Genomic DNA, 22,615 nt, shown 5'->3' with positions numbered 1-22,615 from the left:
CCGCATGGCATAGCTGTGAGGACGGCCGTCCGCTCTCGCCTCCATGCAGAGGTCCTGTGCCTCTCTGTGCCCCAGTGTCCTCGCCTGTGCGATGGGACGATCCTGGCCCGTCCTGCGAGGCTGGTGGAGAGGCTTCAGCTGCTAACACGGGCACCACGCTCAGGCTGCAAACGTGGGGGGCTCCTGCTGCCCCCAGCGCTGCCCCTACCGCCACCGCTGTGACGTCTGGGTGTCGACCGGCTCACTGCTCTGGCCTGGACCCATCCCCATTCCGGTACAGTCAGCTCCGTGAGGGACAGGCCCTGCTCTGTCCTGACGGTAGCTTTTTCTGGCACCTAAAACACTGTGAGTGGCGCATAATAGGTGCTCAAGAAACAATCTGTTGAATGAACTGAGTGAAGACCAGTCTGAGTCCAAACCCCAACCATATGCCGCTTTTCCACCTCACTCCTCAAGATCACAAATAACAATCTTTACAGAGCCTTTCCCCTTTGATGAGACTGCAGATCCCGGGGAGGCTCATCAAGGGTTAACTAAGTGTCCAACATCCTGGGGGGCCGGGAGGGGGGGGGTCTTGCAGCAGGGGCGGACCCCAGGGAGAACTCACAGTTGGACAGGCTTTCCAGAACATCTCTTCTGATTAATGTGCCATTCTTCCCTCCCACCCCCACGAGGGAGATCAATAATGATTTGACTCTGCTCTGCTATTCTCACTGATTATAATCATATTTAAAAACCCTGATCATTTTCTTAAACTCCATTTAGTGTCAATTTGCATTCATCAAGGGTTTTTCTTTAAAGGGGTAGTTCTCTTTAACGGCGAACTCTGAATTTCGAAGGTAACGGGCCCTGTGCCTGAAGAGAGTCTGAGGAAGGAGATGAAAGGCACCCATGTTTTCGGCCATGTTTCCGCAAGGAGCCTCACCCTGCAGGGATGCAGTGTCCCGGGTTACAAGCCAGTGCACGTCTGCGTGTCCCACAGCGTTTCTCCCCTCCCGGTTACACAGATATCGATGCTCTTTTTAGGGGGCATATGGGTACAGCCATGAGCTGTCCCTGGGCCATCGGTGGAAGCCCTGGGAAGGAACAGGAGAATACGTACACACAATGGGACGCTCCGCGTAAATAGCTGCAAGGTGTTTTTACCACTCTTAGCTACTGCGGAAGCTCACCATGTAATTTGAGATTTCTTCAGCGGGCGATGGTGGGAAGCAGCGAGGACCGAATGGAAATGACAAAGATGAAGCCAGCCACCATCGGTTGCGGTGCCTCGAATCTCGGGGACAAAGGAGGAAAATGTGTGCCTGGTTTTACCATCCGGGGGGGGGGGGGGGCGGGGCACACAAAAGAGGTTCAAAACAGAAGCGTCTGAAAGTAGAAGGGCTCAGGAAAGAAAGACACATGCTCAAGCTTATCAACACGAATGTAGCTGTTTATTTAAAAAAAATTTTTTTTAATGTTTATTTATTTTTGAGACAGAGAGAGACAGAGCATGAACAGGGGAGGGTCAGAGAGAGACGGAGACACAGAATCTGAAACAGGCTCCGGGCTCTGAGCCGTCAGCACAGAGCCCGACGCGGGGCTCGAACTCACGGACCGTGAGATCATGACCTGAGCCGAAGTCGGACACTCAACCGACTGAGCCACCCAGGCGCCCCCTTTTTTTTTTTTTTAATTTTTTTTTAATGTTTATTTATTTTTGAGACAGAGAGAGACAGAGCATGAACAGGGGAGGGTCAGAGAGAGAGGGAGTGAATGTAGCTGTTTAGTAACAAGACCCTTGAAGCGGGATCACCTGCCTTGTGCGGATAAACAGACAAAAATGTGCTCTTCTCCAATGAGGATTTCAAAGTTCTAGCTGTGTTTTTTTTTCTAATTTGACTCATTTTTGCGACAGAGAATACAATCATGAACACGATTTTACTGCTGCCTAGAGAGGCACATGGTCAGGGCCCAGAGAGAAATCGAACCATGTGAACGGTATCTGGAAAAAGGCATTATTGCACGAATGCTAACTGAAATGTTTTCCTTCTAAGGAAGAGATTTCTGGACTTCCAGCCTGTCTGCATCTCGAGCTCATGTGGCGGAGTGTGTGCGTCGCCTCCTTATTTCTGTTCCTTTTTCTCGGGAGTGAGAACCCACTTTCTAGCTGAGGCGTGTTACCACTCTGCTTAAAAACTCCATTTTTCAGTTTTTCTTGCAGACAAGTAGGACCAGGTAATTAAGTTCTGGCCAAAAAGATGTGAGAAGACATGATCTACGGAATGTGTAAACCATGTTCTTAAAGGGAGGGTGGATACTCTCTCCTTCCTCTCTCCCCTTTTCTCTCGGCTGGAATGCAGACCTAATGGCAGGAGTTAGAGCAGCCATCCTGTACTGCAGCAACAGGAAAACTGATGGCAAGGAGAGCAGAGCAACAGGACAGAAGGAACCTGGTCCCCACCACACTCTGGAGCCATCATACCAGACCAGGGTACCTACCCCGACAGCTGTCTGTAAGAGAAATAAACTATGTCTCTTTGAAAGTCATGGCTACTTTCAGCATTCATGAGAGAAGCCAAAGCCTTATTGTGCCTGATACCATAGTAATGAAAACTACTATACTGCAAGAGTCTCAACTTCAGCCTCTTTTTTTTTTTTAATTTTTTTTATGGATCAGCCTGTTTCTTAAAACTCTGATTATCCACACACGACCTTGCTCAGTACAAACGCCATGTCTGCTGACTGCTAAAAGTATTAAGCCTTTATCATTTTGCCATATTTGAAAATTATGTGGACCAGGAATCAGCAAGCTACAGCCTGCAGGCTAGTCCGGCCCTCCACCCATTTTTATAAATAAAGTTTTATCGGAACACAGCCATGCCCATTTTTTTTTTACCATATATATATATATATATATATATATATATATATACACACGTATATATATGTATACGTATATAATATATATATACACGTGTATATATATGTATACGTATATAATATATATATACACGTATATATATGTATACGTATATAATATATATATACACGTATATATATGTATACGTATATTTTATATATACATGGCTGTTTCTGCCCCATAATGTCAGAGTTGTGTAGTTGCAACAGGGCCTGTATGGCTAGCAAAATTCAAAAAATAAAAAAAGTTAAAAATTACAAAAAAAATTTAAAGTTTGCAGACTCCCAATCTACACTATTAATTACATGAAAACTTCTAATTAACTCCCTTTCTCACTTAAACGAGACTCTTTTTAAAAACCAGATTATTTTTTAAGATCAGCTCTGTATCACTGCCTCGGATGAAATGCTGGTGTCGCCTAGGGGGCAGGCACTGCACGTTGTCTATCCGCTACTATTCTCCATTCCTTCCTATCAACGGAACCCCAGAGATGTTTAGTGCACCTCTAGAATGCTCTTTTCCTGGACTCCCTGCAGCCAGGGGTGTCCTTGCGACCCAGCCCAGACAATAAGACGTTAAGTAGGGGCCGCTGACTGCCCCCGAGAAAGCTTTCAAAGGCACACCCTTTGGGGCCTCAGGCCCTTTTTCCTGCCTTTGGTGCAATCTTGAGGTCAGGCTACCCACAGAATAAAGGCCCAGGGTGGGGACAGGAGGGCAGAAAAACAGAAGGGCCCTGGGTCACTGTGGGGTCACTGCTGGGCTCCCTGGCCAGCTGTACTAGCCCAGACCACTCATCCTTAGCCTACTTGTTATAGGAAAAGATGAACCACTTTTTTTTAAGAGCTCTGGACAAATGTGTTCCAAATCGCTACATGTGCCACATGCATAGACAAATAAACAGCCCCAATGCTTCACCGTTTCCTGTATCTACACCCTCCGCCATGTGATTTTCAAGGTCTCTCATGGGATGTGGGGTCAATTTCCTCACCCTTGAACCGAGGCTGGTCCTGTGATTCTCCTTGGCCCCTAGAAAGCCACAGAAGTGATGTGCCAGTTCCAAACCTAGGTCCCCAGAGGTCGGTGTGAATCTGTGTTCGTTCTCTCTCTCTCTCTCTCTGAAATCATGGCAGGTTGGGAGACCCGGTCTTCACTTCACCCTCGTTCCCCATGCTGATACCCGAGCAACCTCCAGGCATGTGCGTGAGGCCAGCCTAGACCGGCCAGCTCCCTTCCAATTCCCCAGCGGTTCCCCCCTGTGACCCCGCAGATGTGTGAGCAAACCCAGCAAAGGTCAGACGTGCCAGGCTCCAGTCAACAGAATGCCCGGCGAGCCCAGAGACTCACAATGATAAATGCTTACCGTTATGAACCAGTGAGTTTGTTGTACGCAGCAGTAGCGAACTGAAATCGTAAGTAAACATATATTTGATATAAGTTAGCTACTACTAGATAGAAGATAGATGTATGGTTATTACCTTTGCTCTTTTATATATATATATATATATATATATATATATATATATATATATACACACACACACACACACACACATGCATATATGTGTGTGTATGTATGTGCATGGGTATATATATATATATATATATATATATATATATATATATATATCTTCTCCAACTCTACGAATCGTTTCCACCAGAACCCGAGATAACAGTTACCTACAAACCCTGTAATGGAGCTGCTCACCCCTTCCCCCCCACTCTAAGGCTACCCCTCTCTTCTCAACACAAAGATCAGAGGGAGTTTGGGGGCCAACCCGAAATACGATAAACAGAGACACGGATGAAGTAGGCAAATGTCTACTGACAATATTCAAGTTAAACCTAGTGGCGTCCACCCTGTAAAATCGCCCGTCACATCAACTGTTAATTTAGCAATCTTGTGCTCCCGGCTTCCATTTCCCGAGGCCGTCCTAGCCAGACTCGCAGCGTGCTCCTCTGTATGGCCATTAAGATACGTATCTTCCTGACTGATGTGTCTACTTTTTGATAATTTAAATTCTTTCTGAATATTTGATTATAAATCACAGAGGTAAACATACTATATGTTGGGGCTTCCAATGATAACTAGTGAGGTCTGGAGTGAGAAGCACGGTGGCTTATGACCTGGGACTCTCTCTGTCCCTCTCTGGCTCATGCTCTGTGTCTCTCTCTCTCAAAAATAAGTAATAAACATTAAAAAAAAATTTTAATAAAATTTAAAAACAGTTTAAAGGAAATGATAAAATGGCTCAGAATAATGACTAGTCCATAGGAAGCGTGCCAACTATGTAAGCTGATTCCTAGGATTCTTAATAGATAATATGCAACTTTACAAGCAAATTATAATGTGACTGGGCACGTAAAAGAACCAGAGTTTGAGAGTAAAGGTGTTCACACTAAGGAAGGCTAAAACAAATGACTGTTTACAATAACGCACAGGAAGACGTCACTGCCCCAAACACCCTCCTCCGACTGAGTCATTGCTTAGATGTGGGGTCCCCTTCTGCTTGTTGTGAAGTGCAGAAAGCGTTCCTTGTCCGTACCCTCCTACGTTTCACTTACTTTCCAGATGTCACATCTGAATCAAGCGAGCCCGGTTGCTCGCACTTGAGCTCCTTGGCCGAACACTCAGAGGGTGTGTTACCTAAGGACCAAAGAAGTCACCTGAGTGTAAGAGGGGCCCCCCCAAATTCATCCTTCAGAGAGGACGGAGCTGCCTCATAATCAAATCCTTACCAAGAGTCCCATTTCAAGAGGAACTCTCCCAATTACTGCATTCTGAACTACAAAATACCGTTTGGGAAGGTACGCTGGCCTGAAAAGAGCCCAGTCTGTGCCCGTTTGGGTCCCTGACAGACATCACCTGATAAGATCAGTGTTAGAGGTGATGGGAGGGGGACTTTAATTCAGTCATCATTCTTGGGCACTTGGGACACAGTAATAAGCACTGACTATTGTTGTAAATAAGACTCTTGAGGACTGCCTCAAAAAGCGAAATAGGCCGCGACTCTTTGGTGCAAATGACAAACGGCCATCCACCAAGAGGAATGGAAGTGACAGTCTGAAAACAGCCGTGGGCAAACTGCTATGACAGCATTGCACTCAGACTCTAGAAATACTAAGTCTCCAAGAGCCGAGATGGAAGTGAAGGCACTGTGCTCTGAAAACTTGGATGACTCAGGCAGGTGGCTCTTGTGGTGACAAAGGCCATACAGAGGAGCACGCTGCGAGTCTGGCTAGGACGGCCTCGGGAAATGGAAGCCGGGAGCACAAGATTGCTAAATTAACAGTTGATGTGACGGGCGATTTTACAGGGTGGACGCCACTAGGTTTAACTTGAATATTGTCAGTAGACATTTGCCTACTTCATCCGTGTCTCTGTTTATCGTATTTCGGGTTGGCCCCCAAACTCCCTCTGATCTTTGTGTTGAGAAGAGAGGGGTAGCCTTAGAGTGGGGGGGAAGGGGTGAGCAGCTCCATTACAGGGTTTGTAGGTAACCGTTATCTCGGGTCCTCGTGGAAGCGATTCATGGAGTTGGAGAAGTGGGCAGGAGTCAGACAGAAGTGGGATTTCTGGAGAAGTCCAGCCCTTGCCTGACCCCACGTGAGGCTCTGCAGTGAGTGCTGCTTTGCACAGTATGCCCCGGCCAGGGGTGAAGGACTGGGGGGGGGGGGGGGGGGGTTCCTACCCTGCATCGGTCAGTGTCGCGTGTTATGTTGATGGCGAGGGGGTCGCATCAGCCAAGGGCGATCCTTTGGAGAAGGGCACGGGTGAGGGCCGGAAGCAGCTGAAACCCACGACAGCTAGCACGGGGGTGCCTGGCCGGAAAGGGGATCTGGGCAGGGCACCGACAGCGCCCGCCTCAGCTACGACACCCGTCAACCTGCAGCAGCCCGCAGGGAGAACAAACCTGACCGCCAGGTTCTGAGTTCCCGCACCCAGGAGCAAGAGACGCTGTGACTGACATCTGTCATTCGGAGCCAGTTCATCCACCTGGATTCTCCATCGGGGAACATCGCTTCTCGGCAGAAGTGGGCTGGCTTACGATCACCTGTCCCCTCCCCAGGTATGGGCACATTCTACCCATCTGACCGAACAGAAGGTTCAGGACTAGGCACATGACCCCAGGAACTGTGAGCCACGCCAAAACATTCTCCTGACTCGTGCAGACCTCCGCACCTTCCTCGTGCCCCAGAGAAAGAGAGGGGTGGGGGCCAGGAATACCTGCCCACCCTGAACTCCCCCTTAACCATATTGAAGGTGGGATTACAGATTTCCTTAACGTTACCTAACGACAGATTTAAAATTCAAACCTTGATTGTCTGCTCCCACCCCTGGAAAACCATCTAATGTGTTTGCATAAGAGACGCAATCATGGCTTTGATGAAAGAAGCCAGTCTTTTTCATAAAGAGACATTTCCAACAGACATTGATTAATCTAGTTTCCCATTCTTCTAAGCAAAATAATAGAGAAATCATCATTTTCTTCCTTATCTAACTACACAGATGACTGCTTCGTGACTCCTCAAATTTATTGAGTAGCAACACCGGAAGAAATATGAAGGAGAAATATGTCCTGTGTCCTCAGAAGCATCGAGATCCTCAAGGTGTCAGGACCAAAGCAAGCACTGCTAAGCCAGCTGAGGACCATCTAAGGAAAGGTGGGGATCGGTAAACACAAAATCAGAACGAGCCTCCTCCTCCTCAAGGAGACTTCCAGAACAAACGGAGGGAGCTAAGAGGTTTTCTCAGCTTGAATGCAGAATGGCTTAAAACTCACTAAAAATGTTCCCCATTTGTTAATTAGACAAAGAAAAAAACGATATTTATGCACTGATCTAGAATGAAACATTACTTAAATGAATCCAAATTAGTGGAAATTAAAGACCATGCAAAATGTAAAAGGCAAAGCGGATCGAGATTAATAAATGGGAATGAAGTGCGCTCCCCCCCCCCCACAGAGCGGGAATGGGTCCGCAGAGGGGAAAAGCGGGGCGGGGACCCCAGAGCAGACGCAGGAAGCAGTTTCAAAAGGGAAATCGTTGTTTTCACACGAAAACACACAAAACCAATTTCTTCTGAACCGCTAACGTGTGGATTTGTAGAAATCAGTAACATAGTATATTTAATCCAGTTGAACGGAGATAAATGGGACTAGGGGTCTTCGGTTCTCAGGAGTCACCGCCAACGCTTTTTGGAATCGCTGTAGCATGTTTCTGTTGTTCTTTTCTCCATTAAACTGGGATAAGCCTGAAAGTCTCAACACTCTCCCCACTTAGGAGACAGGGGGAACGCAGTGAAGCGTGTTGATCTGCCCTTGGGGAAACCATGTCGGGTGCAGACGCTGTGGGTGCTCAGTAAACAGCCAGGATGGCACGGACGCCTGGGTGAAGGGAACTACGTCTGCCAGGGCTGGAACAGGCACAGAGCACAGTCGGACTGATCACAGCCACAGGGCAGCGAGAGCGGAGGGCAACTGGCCACACCATCAGGGCAGAAGGGCACGGTCTCAGGAAGGGACAAAGGAAACCCAGAGGGGACTACGGGCAGAAGCGCGGCCCCTGGCTCCCGCTCTCCTGGTGCAGGGGGGCGCCGCTCTGCCCCCCGCACCCAGAATACGGGAGAAGCCAGCCTGGGAGCGGATGGCAACAAACCACAGACAGAAGCCAAGGTGAGCCTCGGAGCACCGAGGCTGAAAGGTGTCTGGGCTGGTGAAAAGCACGCACCTGTCGGGAGGGGAGCACAGGGTCTCCAGGGACAAGGACAGGAGGTCATGCCATCACATGTCCACTGTGGCTTCCGGAGATCTCATGTTCTTGTACTCACAGGGGGATGGGGGGGGGGGGCACGTCTCCAGGATCCACTCACCCCAATGGAAGCGTGACCACAGGGGCTTCAGCATCTGGCTCAACCGCCCTGGATGTGGGGGCAGTAGACGGCGGCCAGCACCCGCTCTTCCTCCTTCTTCTCCCTCTTCCTCCTAGCAGCCTGTACGGCAAAGGTCTCAAACTACCGGACTACGTTTGGGGTCCAGACCAGTGTGTGTGTGCATGGGTTTGAATGTGAATTCGCTACCATCAGGTAAAAATTGGGAGATTTTATTTAATGGGAAATTCTGTGTCTCTGTCTTCTCTACAGATTAATAATAAGGAGCTGGCATGCTCACCATACAACATGACGCTAAGCTCCATTTTAAATTATGGGGGATTAAGTTATATATTATAAGTACTAAATTTTAAATTCGAATACATGATACAAATGATAACCCAACAGCTAGCAAACAGCAACTGCTATTATCAGCTTCATGCTCCGGATGGGGAAACTGAGGTGTGGAGTTGCTGAGACCCAGCCCTGACACCACACAGCTCCGGGTGGTGGCCACCAATCGTGAGCCAGGGCGAGTCCCCCCCCCCCCCCACCCCCAGGCTACCCTCCGGATGGCTGTGACCCGGTGGCCCCTGCCAGCCAGGCTGCTGCAGCCTCTCTTCTAGATGTTTGCCTTTAACATTTTTACATGTGCTTTTTAAAAACGTGGCCAATTCTGAACGAGGCTGGTGTGCTTCTTAGTTGGGGAGGAGAGAAATGTCTCCTCGTTGGCAGAGAGAGACCCGGAGGTCCTGCTCAGTATGGAGACAGGGAGCTTGACCCGGCAGAAGCCTGGGTTCTCCATCACATGCCTCAGGATGGTGCTTGAGCCCGGAAAAGGTCCTTGAGGGCCCCGCGTGGTCCTTCCCATCTCTTACCCCCATCTTCGCGTGTTCCTCCTCCTCTCCTCCCCTCTCTGTCCCTCCTGTTCTCAGCCACGGCTTCCACCTCCTCTCCTCTGCAATCATTTCTCATGTGTGCAATCGTCTGCACACATGCACAGCACTTATGCGCGAGAAACACAACTAGGGGTCTTCCTGCTCTGACAAAGGCAGGGGTCCAGCCTGTTTCCGGAAGCAGCAGGGCTTCTGTCTCTAAACCCTGCTCTCCCTTCCTTTGGCTGCAGCCTTGCACATTTCAGCCACCTGAACCACTAAGAGCATAAGACAAACTTGTGCCCAGGGCCCCCCCTGGTATTCAGAGCAGCCCCCCGCGTGCCCAGGCCCCCAGGCGAGGTGAGGTCAGCTCCACGTCCAGACCCACATCCAGACCCACGTCCAGACCCGACATCAGGCGCCCAGGCAGAAGGGGACGGAGCTCGGCTGCTGGCGGTGCCTGCCTGCTCCTCGCAGACCAGCGCTAGGGGGCTCCCTTGAAGTTTGGAAGACGATTTCACACCAAATAAAAAGTCGTGCTTCGCTTTTTCCGGGTAATAAATTCGCAGAGCTTGTTTTTCACCCCCACCAGAGGTTAAAATAGTTTCATAAAAAGTTTTGGTAAATTCATGGGTAACTTTTGAGGTTATGTGAGGCTGTTGTCAAAAGAAAAAAAAAAAAAAAAGGGAAAAGAAAAAAAAACAGAGCCTTTTCTCTCTGCTCATGTAAGAACCCGAATCACGGAGCCCGAGAGGGCGGATGTGAGGCGGGGGGGGGGGGGGGGCTTTGGGCTTTCTTGCTCCCTCTAGAAGGGTCCACGCAGAGACACGGTGCCCCCTGCCCTCCAATGCCAATCAGTGAGGGGGGCGGGGGGGGGGGTGTGTGTGGAGAGGCAGGAAATCAGCTGAGCTCATCCTGCACCGTGGCTCATGCTGCCGACAGCCCCTCCCTGCCCAGACTGCCCATCCGAGGCTACCCGTGCCACCTTCCTGATCTTTCCACTGCTCTCACCCACAGCCTGGGGTAAGGGCTGGCCGGGGCTTTTGCACCCATTTCTTCCTGGCAGGTAGTCAGGAGTAAAGCAAAAGTTCCAGTCCCTGAGTAGGGGTTAAAAAGAATAAGAACTTTATCGGATTCATGAGAAATCAAAGGAGACAAGAGGAGGCAGAAGGGAAACAGCGCAGTTAAGGGAGGGGGCGTCGCACATTAACTATGATTCAGAGACTCAAATGCACTGAGTTCATTTTTCAATCTGCCTTTAGCTAGGGGAAAAAAAATAAGGAAATTATAGAAAATTGAGAAACAAACATCTCCGAGAGTGCTGTGCACCCGGGGGTGCTTAATGAACACTTAATAATTTCAAACGCTGGTACTTAGAAAAATGGCTTTTGTCCATTCCCGGCACGCCAGGTGCCTCGTAGCAAAAAAGGGAGAGCTGGAAATGACGGAAAATGATCACTAATGTCTATGTGGAGGGGGCACAAAAATTACTTTTTCACATCTCTGGAAGTTAAGGAAATAAACAAGCCAAAATTTTAAGAGTTTTAGCAAAGGAAAAACCTCGGAATTGAATTTGCGTGTCTTTTTCTCAACGTGTGCACTTGGGCAGGACTCCTAATTGGGATGGAGAACAGCCACCACGTCCCCCTGCCGACCCCACAGGGCCGCACTGAAACTCAGATGGGGAAAAACACTCGGAGGAAACTCTCCAAAGGCTCAAGCAGAAAGCAGTGCTCGTTGTTGGAACAGATTTCCTATGCTCCCTGCCAGCATCCAACGTTGGGGTGAAGGCCAGATCCCTAAGCAGAACCTGGGGCTGCCAGGGAGGCCTGAGACGGGGTGGGGCTGGGGCATCGAGGATTATCCCCATCCTTTTATCTTCCCCACCTTCAAGGGTCTCGCCGGGAGGTGGGGGGGGGGGTCACCTATGCAGCCACGTGGCACAAATTAAATTGCCCCCACGATCTCCCCAAAGGCCAGTGAAATTCACCATTCATGGACTCATTTCTTTGACTCATAGATGTCTTCTCCAGACCTGGGGTGAAGACTCAGCCCCCCACAGAGGCCCCCACTGTCAGTCGTGATAGCCACCACACCCACAAAGTCCTTTATGGTTGACAAAGCACTTTCTACTCATCATCTCAGGTAGCTTGAGCCTCTCAACTGCCCAATGGGAAGATTCCTAGACTGGCTCGAGGGGGATTTCAAGGGCCAGGTGAAATGAATCAGTATAGGTGAACACCTCTGAGACCCATCTACACCCCCATTTTACAGATGAGGATGTGAAACAAAGACAAGGGATGACCCTTGCCCAAGAAGGTAGTAAGAGGGAAAGTCAGGACTCAAACAAATTCTTCTCAATCTAAAACCAAAATTTCTTCCCCAGTACCAGTCTTGGGCTAAAAAAAGGCTAAGAAGGGGGCAGTACTGGGATTACGGGCTTTCTAAGGTCTATTACAAGGTGGCTGGGCAAGACGAGATGTCTAATGTAAGAGGGTACCTGTACACATGGATCCAATGAAAACAGAACTGTGCTCTCAAATTCTAGCTAGATTTCAAACCTAACCTCTCTCCGCCTAAAAGGGAGATTAGGAAAGAGTGGTCAGGCAGGTGTTAAAGGCAGAGTAGCATCAAAACCAGACTTTCTCCATATGTAATCAAGAGCCTTAAAGGGGAATGAAGAACAGAATTACTTCCTCATTACGATCTGATACATTCTAATGTTAGTCTACATGTCACTCGTGATTACTTCTCCTCTAGGCTCACCGTTCGTGCCACCATTCTGCCTCAACTTGCCACTAACACCCTGGTTAGAATGAATCCCCCGGGCTCACCTGTCTGTCTCCAAAACCAAAACCTGTCTCCTGAAGACCAGGTGTGGAGGTGGGGAGGGGACGACCCACCAGGGTGAGCCCCAAATCCTTGCTGATTGTGCACCCCCTCTGGAGGTCTGCTGGACACCAACACCAGAGATCATCACGTCTCATTCTGCCTCAGCCTCTGATTCCATTTGGCTACTGGCTTCAGCATTACACGTAGAAAATTCTAGAACAAGACTCAGATTCCTTTTGGGGGCTCTTCCAACTCAAAGTTAAGAACGGTTTTCAGGAGGTCCTTCAAAAGCAGAACAGTCTCCATTTCAGGTTTGGGACTGAAGGTATGTCTATCTCTCTCTCTCTCTCTCAAACCCTTAGTATAAACACACGTTTACCTTGCAAATACCCATATTTCAACTTCTCTTTAAATGACTCTGTCATCCGGCCCTCCCACCTCCCCAACGGAACCAGCCAGGAGTGCACTAGCCATTTTTGCCTTCCCACCTTCTGTTGGCGCAGAAATCAGAATTCAGAACGTGTCGCTCCGTTTCTACAGGAATCTATTAGTGATTGCCAAGGGAAACACTTAGCATTTTAGATAAATAAGTAAATAGTAGTTAAGTGCTGTGCACCTCCATTTCCAGCAGTTGAGTGTATATGGCAACATTTCTTTATGATGCAAGGAGGGGAAAAAAGGTCTGCCGTCCCTCCCCTCTGCAGTGGGGGCCCCGGGGCCGAGGGGCCCTCGGGATGGGCGTCGGAAGCAACGCGGCCCCTCCTCGTCATGTTCCTGTTTATGCTAGCCTCCTCTCCCTTCTCGCTCCAGCCGGCCTTGTCAGAGTCCCTCATTTGGAAGCTTAATCATATCAGCGAGCTTACCGCATTGCATTTGTAATGACTTGTTTACCAGTCTGTGCCGGCTCCCTCTGCCAGACTGGGCTCTCCCTAAGGACAAGGGCCGCGTCATGCTATCTGCCTCTCTTCCTGCTCCCACACACTGCCTGGCACAGAGCAGGCCCCTGTAATCGCATGTGAACCCAAGACTGCGTGACTCTAATCTATGCCACAAAGGTGTCTCCGTTCACCAGTCCCTAAGCTCCTCAAGAAGAGGGCACACGGCATCACCTGCCTCTCCCCTCTCCAGGGGCACACGGGGGCTCCACTGCTCACAAACATACCCCGCGCTGCGTTAAACCATGAGTGAGATGGTACGATTCGGATGTCTGTAGCGTTTACCTGCCTTGCCCTCTCTTCTCTGGAGGAACCAGCTCCCCTTCACCCTTAGCTGCCCTGGCAAAGGAGGCCCTGCCCATCCCTCTGCACAAGGACAGGTGAATGATCCACACCTGAATCCCCAGTGATCGGTTCAGGAGACACAGGGCCCCAACCAGGCCAGCAAGATTCGGTCTGGGGACTCGGGCCGGGAGTGAGGCAGAGAACGTGGACAGGCCGGGCAGGCCCCGGAGGAGCCGATGCTGATGACCCAGAGAAAAGAGGGGCCGAGTGATGGAGAGAAACCGCGTCCTGATGGCAACGGCGGTACCTATGGACCCAGCCAGGCCTGCGGCCATTGTCTTATGTGAGATGATGTTTTTGTCCAGGCCAGTTTCAACTGGGTCCCTTTTCCCTACATGCAGAGTCCTTCCTACAACTGAATGTGGAGAGAGCATGGAGCTCCGGTGGCCACATTTCAGAATAAGACAGCCGTGGTGCTGTCCGGGGATAACAGAAGCTTGCAAAGAGGAACACTGCCATTATATTGGCAGGTGCAGCTCTGTGAGCCTTCTCATTTTATCCTGGGAGTCTGGTCTGTGGCCCAAATCCCACACCAAGCCAGAAAGGGCCGAGAAATCCGTCTCTCGGGCTCCTGTTTATAATGCAGCGCAAAGACGCTGCTCGGCCTCTCACCAAAGCCTCACATATTACTGTTTGCTCTCTTGAGCTCCCCGGCGGCCTGAGCTTTCTGGGAGGCAGCTGAGTAACGCTTAGGGCCCAGCAGCCTGCAAATCAATTAATCTCTTCTGCAAATTGCTAACCGGGTCTAATGAATTGGCGAGGCACAGAGGAAGTCCTGCGTGGCTCTGTGTCCTTTGCAGTGACAGAGCTCTCTTGGAGCAGACTGAGACGTCATGCCTCGACTGAGGAACAAATCTATTAATATTTGGAGAGAACATCAAATTGTACCCGGTGGACTTAAAGTTGAGTCAAGAGAAACTCACTTCTCTGTGATTTAAAACAAAAACAAAGACAGTCTTCTCATCCCTCCATGTTTTTCCCCATTGGATAAGGCCAGCCTTCCATGTGGTCTGTCTGGGCAAGGCTCCCCCCACCCCCCATCCCCCCAGTCCCCAGTGGGCTGCCGGGTGGGGTGGGAAGGCCATGCTGTCCATGGGCACTGGAGGCAGCATCTTTTATGCATCCGAGGCACTTTTTTAAAACTTGGAGAAGGTCGGGGCGCCTGGGTGGCGCAGTCGGTTAAGCGTCCGACTTCAGCCAGGTCACGATCTCGCGGTCTGCGAGTTTGAGCCCCGCGTCGGGCTCTGGGCTGATGGCTCGGAGCCTGGAGCCTGTTTCCGATTCTGTGTCTCCCTCTCTCTCTGCCCCTCCCCCGTTCACGCTCTGTCTCTCTCTGTCCCAAAAATAAATTAAAAACGTTGAAAAAAAAAAATTAAAAAAAAAAAAAAAAAAAAAACTTGGAGAAGGTCAAGAAAAGAAGACAAACTCTAAAATGCTACAGGTGGGAATGTAAACCGGGAAGCAACCCGGAAAGATCAAAAATGTGCAATGTGGCCCCCAGAGGCCCAGGGATTCCTCTTCTCAGCTCTCCCTAGAGAAACGCTCTGCTCGGGCTGAGGAACTAGGGACAGCACGTCCCAGGGGAGTGACGCAACAGTGAAATGCTGACCGTGCCAGACTCCCCCTGATTAGAGCGCCTCCGTAACTCCGAGTGCTCCCACCCAGAGAGGCTCTGGCCCCATCTGCAAGGTTGAGATAGGTCTCTCTGGATTTATTAACAGTGTGGAAAGCTATGGAATGTGGCCGAGTAAAATAAGCAAGTTGCACAACGAGATACGCATGTGGCCGTATGTCAACCACGCACACGGGCACACGCACGTCCAACGGTCTGGCAGATTCCCTCGGAACAGCCGTTTCATCCACGGCGGAACTGGCAACGGGGGTGGTGGCCACAGTGCACACCAGCCTTTCCTGCCACACTTTTTATGTGTTAAAGGAAGCATCAGACACATAACCAAAAACTAATAGTTCACTATTTCGTACCTCTAGGTGGAACATCGATGTTCCCCAGCTCTTTTTAAACACAAACGTGCCCAGCCCATCTCCAGGGCCTTCCAGTCTGTTGTGTCCCAGTGTCCACTCCATCTGCCACAATCCTTGCTCCGCTCTGTGCCTGGAGCAATCTTTTTAGCACCCCCAGGGGACGGTCTCCCCACTGCCCTCCTCCCTGCACCCAAATCCTTCAGCAGCGCCCCATCTCCCTCGGAAGCAAGATCAAGCCCCTTCCCCAATGTCTGCAAAGCCCCGAAGAGTGCCCGGCCTCTCGCTGCACCTGGGCTCAGGGTCTTTCTCACCACCCCTTTCCTCGGCAGGTTGCGTGCCACAGCAGCTTCCGCGTCGCTATCTGGGAGTCTCAGAAATGGAGTGTGAGGCTGCCCGGGAGGCCTCTGGCAACCCCTGTCCCCTACCCCCCAACGAGGAGGAGAAGGTAGAGGCTTCAAGGAAGGTCTGTGTAGGTGGGTCATCCCATGGCCTCTGCAGCCAACTCTGTCGAATGCAGAGTTTAAGTCTATACAAGTCAAGGCCTTGTAAAAGTTAAAGAAACACTAGACTAGGATGACACGAGTGAATGTTGGTGGTGTGTGTGTGGGGGGGGGGGGGTCCTTCCCTTTGTCAAGAAAAGGGCATTGCAGCCCACAAAGTCCCAGGGAGGGGCGACTCACAGCTTGGAGACAAGTAAAACTGAATCACACAGTGAGAGAGCGGTGCCCTTATAATCTCTCTGACCAAGGAAGGAAGAAAGTCTCAACCAGGTGCTAATGTATTTCTAATGCCCCTCAAGACGTCACGGTCTCTTTCCAGCAGAGGGGCTCTTCCCAGGGCTCGTGGCCTTCTGCCCACAGCAGGCTGGAGCCGGGCTCTATTTACCATGAAACATTAGTGTTTTCATTCTGCAGTGCTCTCTCAACGGCATACGATGTTGGCTTCCCAACGGTTTCTCTTCAAAAGGAACGTATTTGTGTTTCTTCGGAGTTTCAAGGACAACAAGAGCAAACGTTCACAGGGGTGATGTACAGACGTGACGTTTCTGAAGGTGGCACATGAGTTCTGAGACTTTAGGAGACACTGTTGACCACCAGCTTCACCATCCGGGCGGCCTTCCGCAGAAGGAGCCCCTTTTCACTAGTTTGCTGGAGGGATTAAAAGTGGCCGGGCCTCCGACGCTGAACATGCCTTCTGGGTTTTCTCACTGGGATGGTTTCTGAAGTCTCGGTGTGAAACGCGGCCCCGAACTTCACCGTGCTTACGGCCATAGGCATGCTGGCTGCAGGAAACTGCAAAACCATAAACACCATGTAGTTCTTAGAGCTCAATAAAACATCTCCCTCCATCGATGTGACTTGGGATGTGTCACCCGGGCACAGGGCCACGCTCAGCTCCTCTTCGGTGTCCCAATTTTAGCCTGTGTTCCAGCAGGAGCAGCACCACTGCCAACACGCCCAGCAAAACCCAAAGAATTACCCTCAACCACATCAGCGTTCTCCATTCCAGCCCACAAAGTGCATTTCTCAGGAAATCTGCAAGAGCACTCGATAGCACGGGATGCTCTGATGTACCCCAGCTTCGGGGGAAACAGAACGGGTCTCAGTTAATGGAGCAGGCCCTCTGAACACAAAGGAGTCCAACAATAAACAACAAAGGCTGATATGTCGGCGGCTAGAGAGAAAGGGATGTGCATATAAACACAGAAACAGGGCGAACCTAATTACGAGATTCGTTTCTGCAACCCAGGGGCAGGAAGTGTGATATTAGAACAGTAATAGGGTGGCAGGCTCATGGGTTTTAAGCTCCCAGAGACTCAAAAGTCCCACTTGAGATGCAAACAGAATTCAATGATGTTGTGTTCGTCTCCACTGCAACCCCCCGCCCCGCTTCGCCAATTCTGAAAAGAAAAGGATTCATTTCAGGGCAGTGACCTCATCAGGAGAAACGTATCAGGAATTGTGTAACCACAACAAAAGAGAATCGGGAGCTGCTTTCACTCAGGTGGTGTCATCCATTCTGTAGGGACATGTGGGTTTTTCGCCTGCTTTTTCTGATGGAAAAACAGCCTTCGAGTGCGAGCACGTGCACGCACCTGCAAAGCTTCTCTTCTTAAGTGAGACCCCAACGCGGGAGGCGAAGAGTAGAGAAGCCATTCTTGTGACAGGGGTCGGTGGCGAACTTCCCCTTACACGAGAAGAGATGGTCTCCTGCTGTCCTACACCAGCGGGTTCACGGTGGCACGGAGTAACTGCCCCTCCCTAAGTCCCGAGCTGGCACCAGACGAGGGACACCACCCTCCGCCCCCACAGCAGGGCCCCGTCACACATTTCACCTACGCTCAGGATTGTGAAACACTGCTCCCCACACCGCCCAGAAGGCACAACGCCAGGATCTTAATCCCCACCACGACAAACCGACCCATGAAGATGTCATAGCGGTCTTAGAGGCTTAATGCTAAAACCAAACGGCGAACGCTGTGTGGCAAAGCAGGGACACCATATCCTCACCGGCTCCTTAGACAGCTGGCTGTTCATCTTCAAACAGCCCGCGCAGACAGCCTGCCTCTCTTCTCGCCTTCCTGGACCTCAGTGGTGCTCAAACACCTCGTGCGTGAGAACTTCTGCTCTGAGTTCTAGACAACAACACATTCTTGTAATTCATGTACAAAGTTTTCAAAGATAATTTTGACCACAGACTGTTTTGACCCAAGAGCTGGCTTTGGAAGTAAATCTCCCCGGTTAAGACTTAGTCCTATCTGTGGTGTCACAGAGGTTAAAAGACATCAAAGTGAACATCTTCAGGTTCAAAGTCACCATCCCTTCCTCTCCAGAGCTTTCATCTTGTACAAATGACGTGGCATCACACAGACAGATAATCCTTAAGGTTGAAGGCAGTGGTGCCACAAAACTGAGTCCAGCAAGGGTAGGGGAAGCTGGAAGTTGCTTTTTTAGATGAAAAGGTTTCTTTTATGAAGAAAATAACAAGTTTCCTTTGTTCCGCTTAGCTCACTGCCATCCAAACCAGACACCCTCTGGACTCTTCTGTTGTTGACGCCTCTCCAAAACACAATCAGACATGAACTCTGCAGATTGCCTGCGCCTTCCTTCGTTCTCCAAGAAGTTTTGGGGGCTGATTTGGATCAACCTTTCAACGGGGCTGAGCCCCAAGGAGACCTCCTTCTGCTTGTTCAGTGGTTCGTTCAACAAACACCTACTAAGAACCCAACGCTACGTGAGGCACTGAGGCAAAGGCCGAGATGACCCGTCAGCTTGGGAAACAGGGCCCCGATTAACTCCAGTCACTGCCACTGGGGAAAGATCACCTAAGATGAATTCATTCACCAAAGGGACGAAAACTTCATAGCAAATAGTGGGGAATTAAGGGCTTTGAGAATTTCTCTTGCAACCAAAAGCTATGAAGATAAGCTGATGAACCTACAAAGATAAAATAAAAATAAACCTTCAAGGTGAGGGGTTGTAACAGCAAACTGGGAGCTAACTGCTAAAATCAACTAAGGTTAATCCAGTGCTGATGGGGTCAGAGTACATTTTTACACAAAACTGTAGAGCAGACCGATGGGCTAGTCTTGAGCTTACGTTTCCTCTCACAGGACGATCAAGAGGGACTCCCCACCCCCCAAATGTTCTAGGGCTTCCTCCGTTTTCCCAAGGCCTTCTCTTCGCTCCCTGGTATGTACCTCACTCTGTTGGAACTACCTCCTCGGTTTCCTCTCGCTCATTTGTCATCTAGTCAGATTCTGTCGACAAGTTTCAACCAACCCAGCGGTCACTTCCATTGGCGTCATGAAAGGCTGCGTCCTGAGCGTGATGTGTGGTTTCACTTGGCAACCCATTCACGTTATATTGTGAAAATTCTTCTGAAGGGCAGGGATGAGAGCTAACGGTGAGGAGAGACGGACAGAGAGAAAGTGGTGTTGACAAGGGGTCTAAGTTTATAAGCAATTTATTGGAGAAGGGTTTCATCCTGTGATAATGGTCGTCTCCCCAGGCAACCTCTGAACTGAGGTGTCCCATAAAGAAAGTTTGGATTACAAGGTCTTTCCTCAAGTAGATGTGCACTCTTCTTGGGATATTCGTGCAAATCCTTTCCATGAGGAGCCCTGAGTTTCTAAGATTAACCCCACCTAACATCACAACTCCACCTTGATCCTGAAGTAAACGTGACTGAAGAAGTTCTCTGAGGAAAGCGTGAAACTCCTGCCCGCTGACAGTCACGTTTAGCCGGGCTGTCTGGTAACCTGTTGCCACTTGGTATTTAAAAAGAAACTTCCAGCCTCCCCCGTCCCCTTGCTGGAAACCTGGATGGGACAGACCACTGAATTCAGGTTTCAAAAAAAGACTCCGTTCTCAGGAGGGTCTCAAAGACTCCCATCACTCTAAAAATTTATAAATTAGGTCTTTATCCTTCATAACTCCTCTGGCCTTCTGCTTGCAGATGACTTCACTGCCAAGCCATCTGTTAATTCCAGTGATTAGTACCAAGCTATCAGAATAGTTTACAGAGGAGGGAAATTAAGCATCCTTTAAAAAAATATTTTTCAAAAACATTCTCTTCCTCTCCTCTTCATAACTTGTTGACAGGAAGATTCGCCAAAAATGAAGAAGAGGAAGAGTCAGTTACAACATCTTATTTCAGCCCATGGACACAAGTATTCTTGCCTACTTAATTTAAGAGGTTTCACTGATTCCAGTTGACCTACAAGGATCAGGACCAAAGATTTTCCCTACCTTTTAATTGGGAAATTCCGCCCCCCCCCCCCCCGCCCCAAAGACCCTTTCCAATTTCTTTGTTGGGTTTCATCAAGTCCCCCCAAGTTACAGCCCCTCAGGCACCCAAACTAGATGATTCTATCGCTGTCCCGCCACGGAAAACAGGTCCTCCTTTCCCCTGGACCCTGCAAAAACAAAAACAAAAACCAAAACCACGTACACAGCTGCATGCATTCACGAGCACACTGGTGCACACACACACGCACACACACGCACAGACATGGCGAGGTCAGCTCCCTCACTTAGAAGCCAGCCCTGATCTCTCCATGCGGGGCCTGCCAGGTCAAAGGATGGGAGAAAGCTATTTGTCCACGGTGGACGACCTAGGCCCATCGTCAGGCTCCTATGAAGTCACGGTACTTTTCTTCAAACACCCAACACTCAGAGAGCCTGTCGCTCCTCTGTGAAATGCCGGTATGAGCAAGTGGTGGCAAAAAAATTCCCAAGCCCCTTTGATTTCCAGGAGGTATTTATTTTAGTGCACTCGCCACCCTCCAACTCAACGTTGTCCAGCACGACCTGTCCAGCCCACGCTTGCTGCTTTACCCAACCAGCCATCCCTGTTCACACTCTGACACTTCAATGAGGGACAGGGGGCGATTAATACTCCCTGGGCAAACGCTCAGCCCACATCCCGCAGACTCACACCTGCTCTTAACGGACGTCCACCACGTTCTTCCTAATTGCAGGGGAGGGAGCCCTCTGAAAACGGGCACCAGTGACCCAGGTCTCTGGCTCAATCCACTTCTCAAATAATAAACACGAAAGCATTTGTCACCACTCTGGGCTATCGCTGGGACATCATAATACCTCTGTGTGGGCTACGTCCCGGGGGAGGGGGGTCTTAAATATGAATGGCCCCTCATTTCTTAGCTCCCCATTTAGACTTTGCTTCTGACAGTGTGTGTGTGTGTGTGTGTGTGTGTGTGTGTGTGTGTGCGTGCACGCGCATGTGTGTTTACCCATCATTCATTGTGCCCCAGTTTGTTCTGAAGCTTTGGTATGAAAAGCTCACGCCGAGATAAGAAGTATACAGAAGTGGGATTTCTCCCAACATGGAGAGAGTCTCGAGATCCCCTCCGGGAGCCCATACAGATAGGAACAGACCCTTCCCCCCAGGATGAGAGAAGCTTTCAAAGGGAAGGAGGAGTAAAAGGGACAATGAAAGGTCAGACGCTTCCCAACTGGTGTCCCTGCTCACACTGGGGCCCCCAGGGTCACCATGAGCACACTGGGTACGTGTGCAAATTAGGAGGAGGCGCCCATTTCCGCTGGTGGACTGTGACAGGGAGGGAGAGGGGAGCCGGGGCTCCCTGCTTTGGTCTGACAGCCCCACAGAGTGCAAGGCTGGGCAAACCGGGCAGCTGGACTGCTGGCCCTGCTGGCACAGTCCCCGCGGCCCTACACAGAGGGCCTGCCCGCGCCCTCCCCAGCCTGCCCCTGGGCTTCTCCCTAAAGAGGAGCCGATGGGTCCCCTGGCCCGACACACCCGTCCTGGTATTGAAGCCACTTGGAGCCGCTTGGACGACTGTTCCGCCAAGTGGGGAACAGGCCCGGCCGCTGGTGGGCTGCACGACTCCCTCTTCACGACTATGCGCCAGTTTGGTTTACAAAAGACCGTTCCTGCCTCAACTCTTCGCACACAATAAGAGCACAGTAGATGTGCGTCCCTCGACACCGAATGTCCACACGTGCCACTCCTTTTTTTTCACCTAGAAACACATTTTAAGGTCGCTTCCGTTGGCTCACAGACGGGGGGAGAATCGTAGAAGCCAAGCGGTTCAACGATGGCCCCCAAAATGGTACGTCCGAGCCCTAACTGCCAAACACGTGACTGTGACCTGACTTGGACAGAGTCTTTGCGGGTATAATTAAATTGAGACTCTTAGAGTGAGATCACCCTGGATTTGGGAGCGGCCCTAAACCCCACAACAGGTATACTTACAGGGGGATGACACGGGCGGCGGGGGGGTGGGGAACCTGATCCACAGAAACACAGGGGAGAAGCCCAGGTGTCGACAGAAGCAGAGGCTGGACAGACACAGCCAGGGGACGCATGAGCCACCAGAAGCTGGAAGAGGCAG

At 50.3% G+C, this 22,615-nt stretch overlaps 1 protein-coding gene across 6 annotated transcripts in view; it reads right to left on the bottom strand.

Annotated features, from left to right (window-relative positions):
* Nucleotides 1-22,615, bottom strand: part of ZNF831 (zinc finger protein 831) — a 107,399-nt gene that overhangs the window by 19,857 nt on the left and 64,927 nt on the right. Inside the window, exon 5 of one of the 6 annotated variants that reach the window (XM_058686115.1) lies at nucleotides 18,020-19,638. The exons of the other annotated variants lie outside the window; for them this stretch is intronic. Coding sequence (XP_058542098.1) covers nucleotides 19,595-19,638 — 44 coding nt within the window. The 3' untranslated portion in view covers nucleotides 18,020-19,594. Of the gene's footprint in view, nucleotides 1-18,019; nucleotides 19,639-22,615 lie in introns of those variants that run through there. 6 annotated transcript variants of the gene reach the window in all.

Source organism: Neofelis nebulosa, chromosome 9, assembly GCF_028018385.1.
Source record: "Neofelis nebulosa isolate mNeoNeb1 chromosome 9, mNeoNeb1.pri, whole genome shotgun sequence".
Classification (NCBI taxonomy): Eukaryota; Metazoa; Chordata; class Mammalia; order Carnivora; family Felidae; genus Neofelis; species Neofelis nebulosa.
This window is presented reverse-complemented; position numbering and strand designations above follow the sequence as displayed.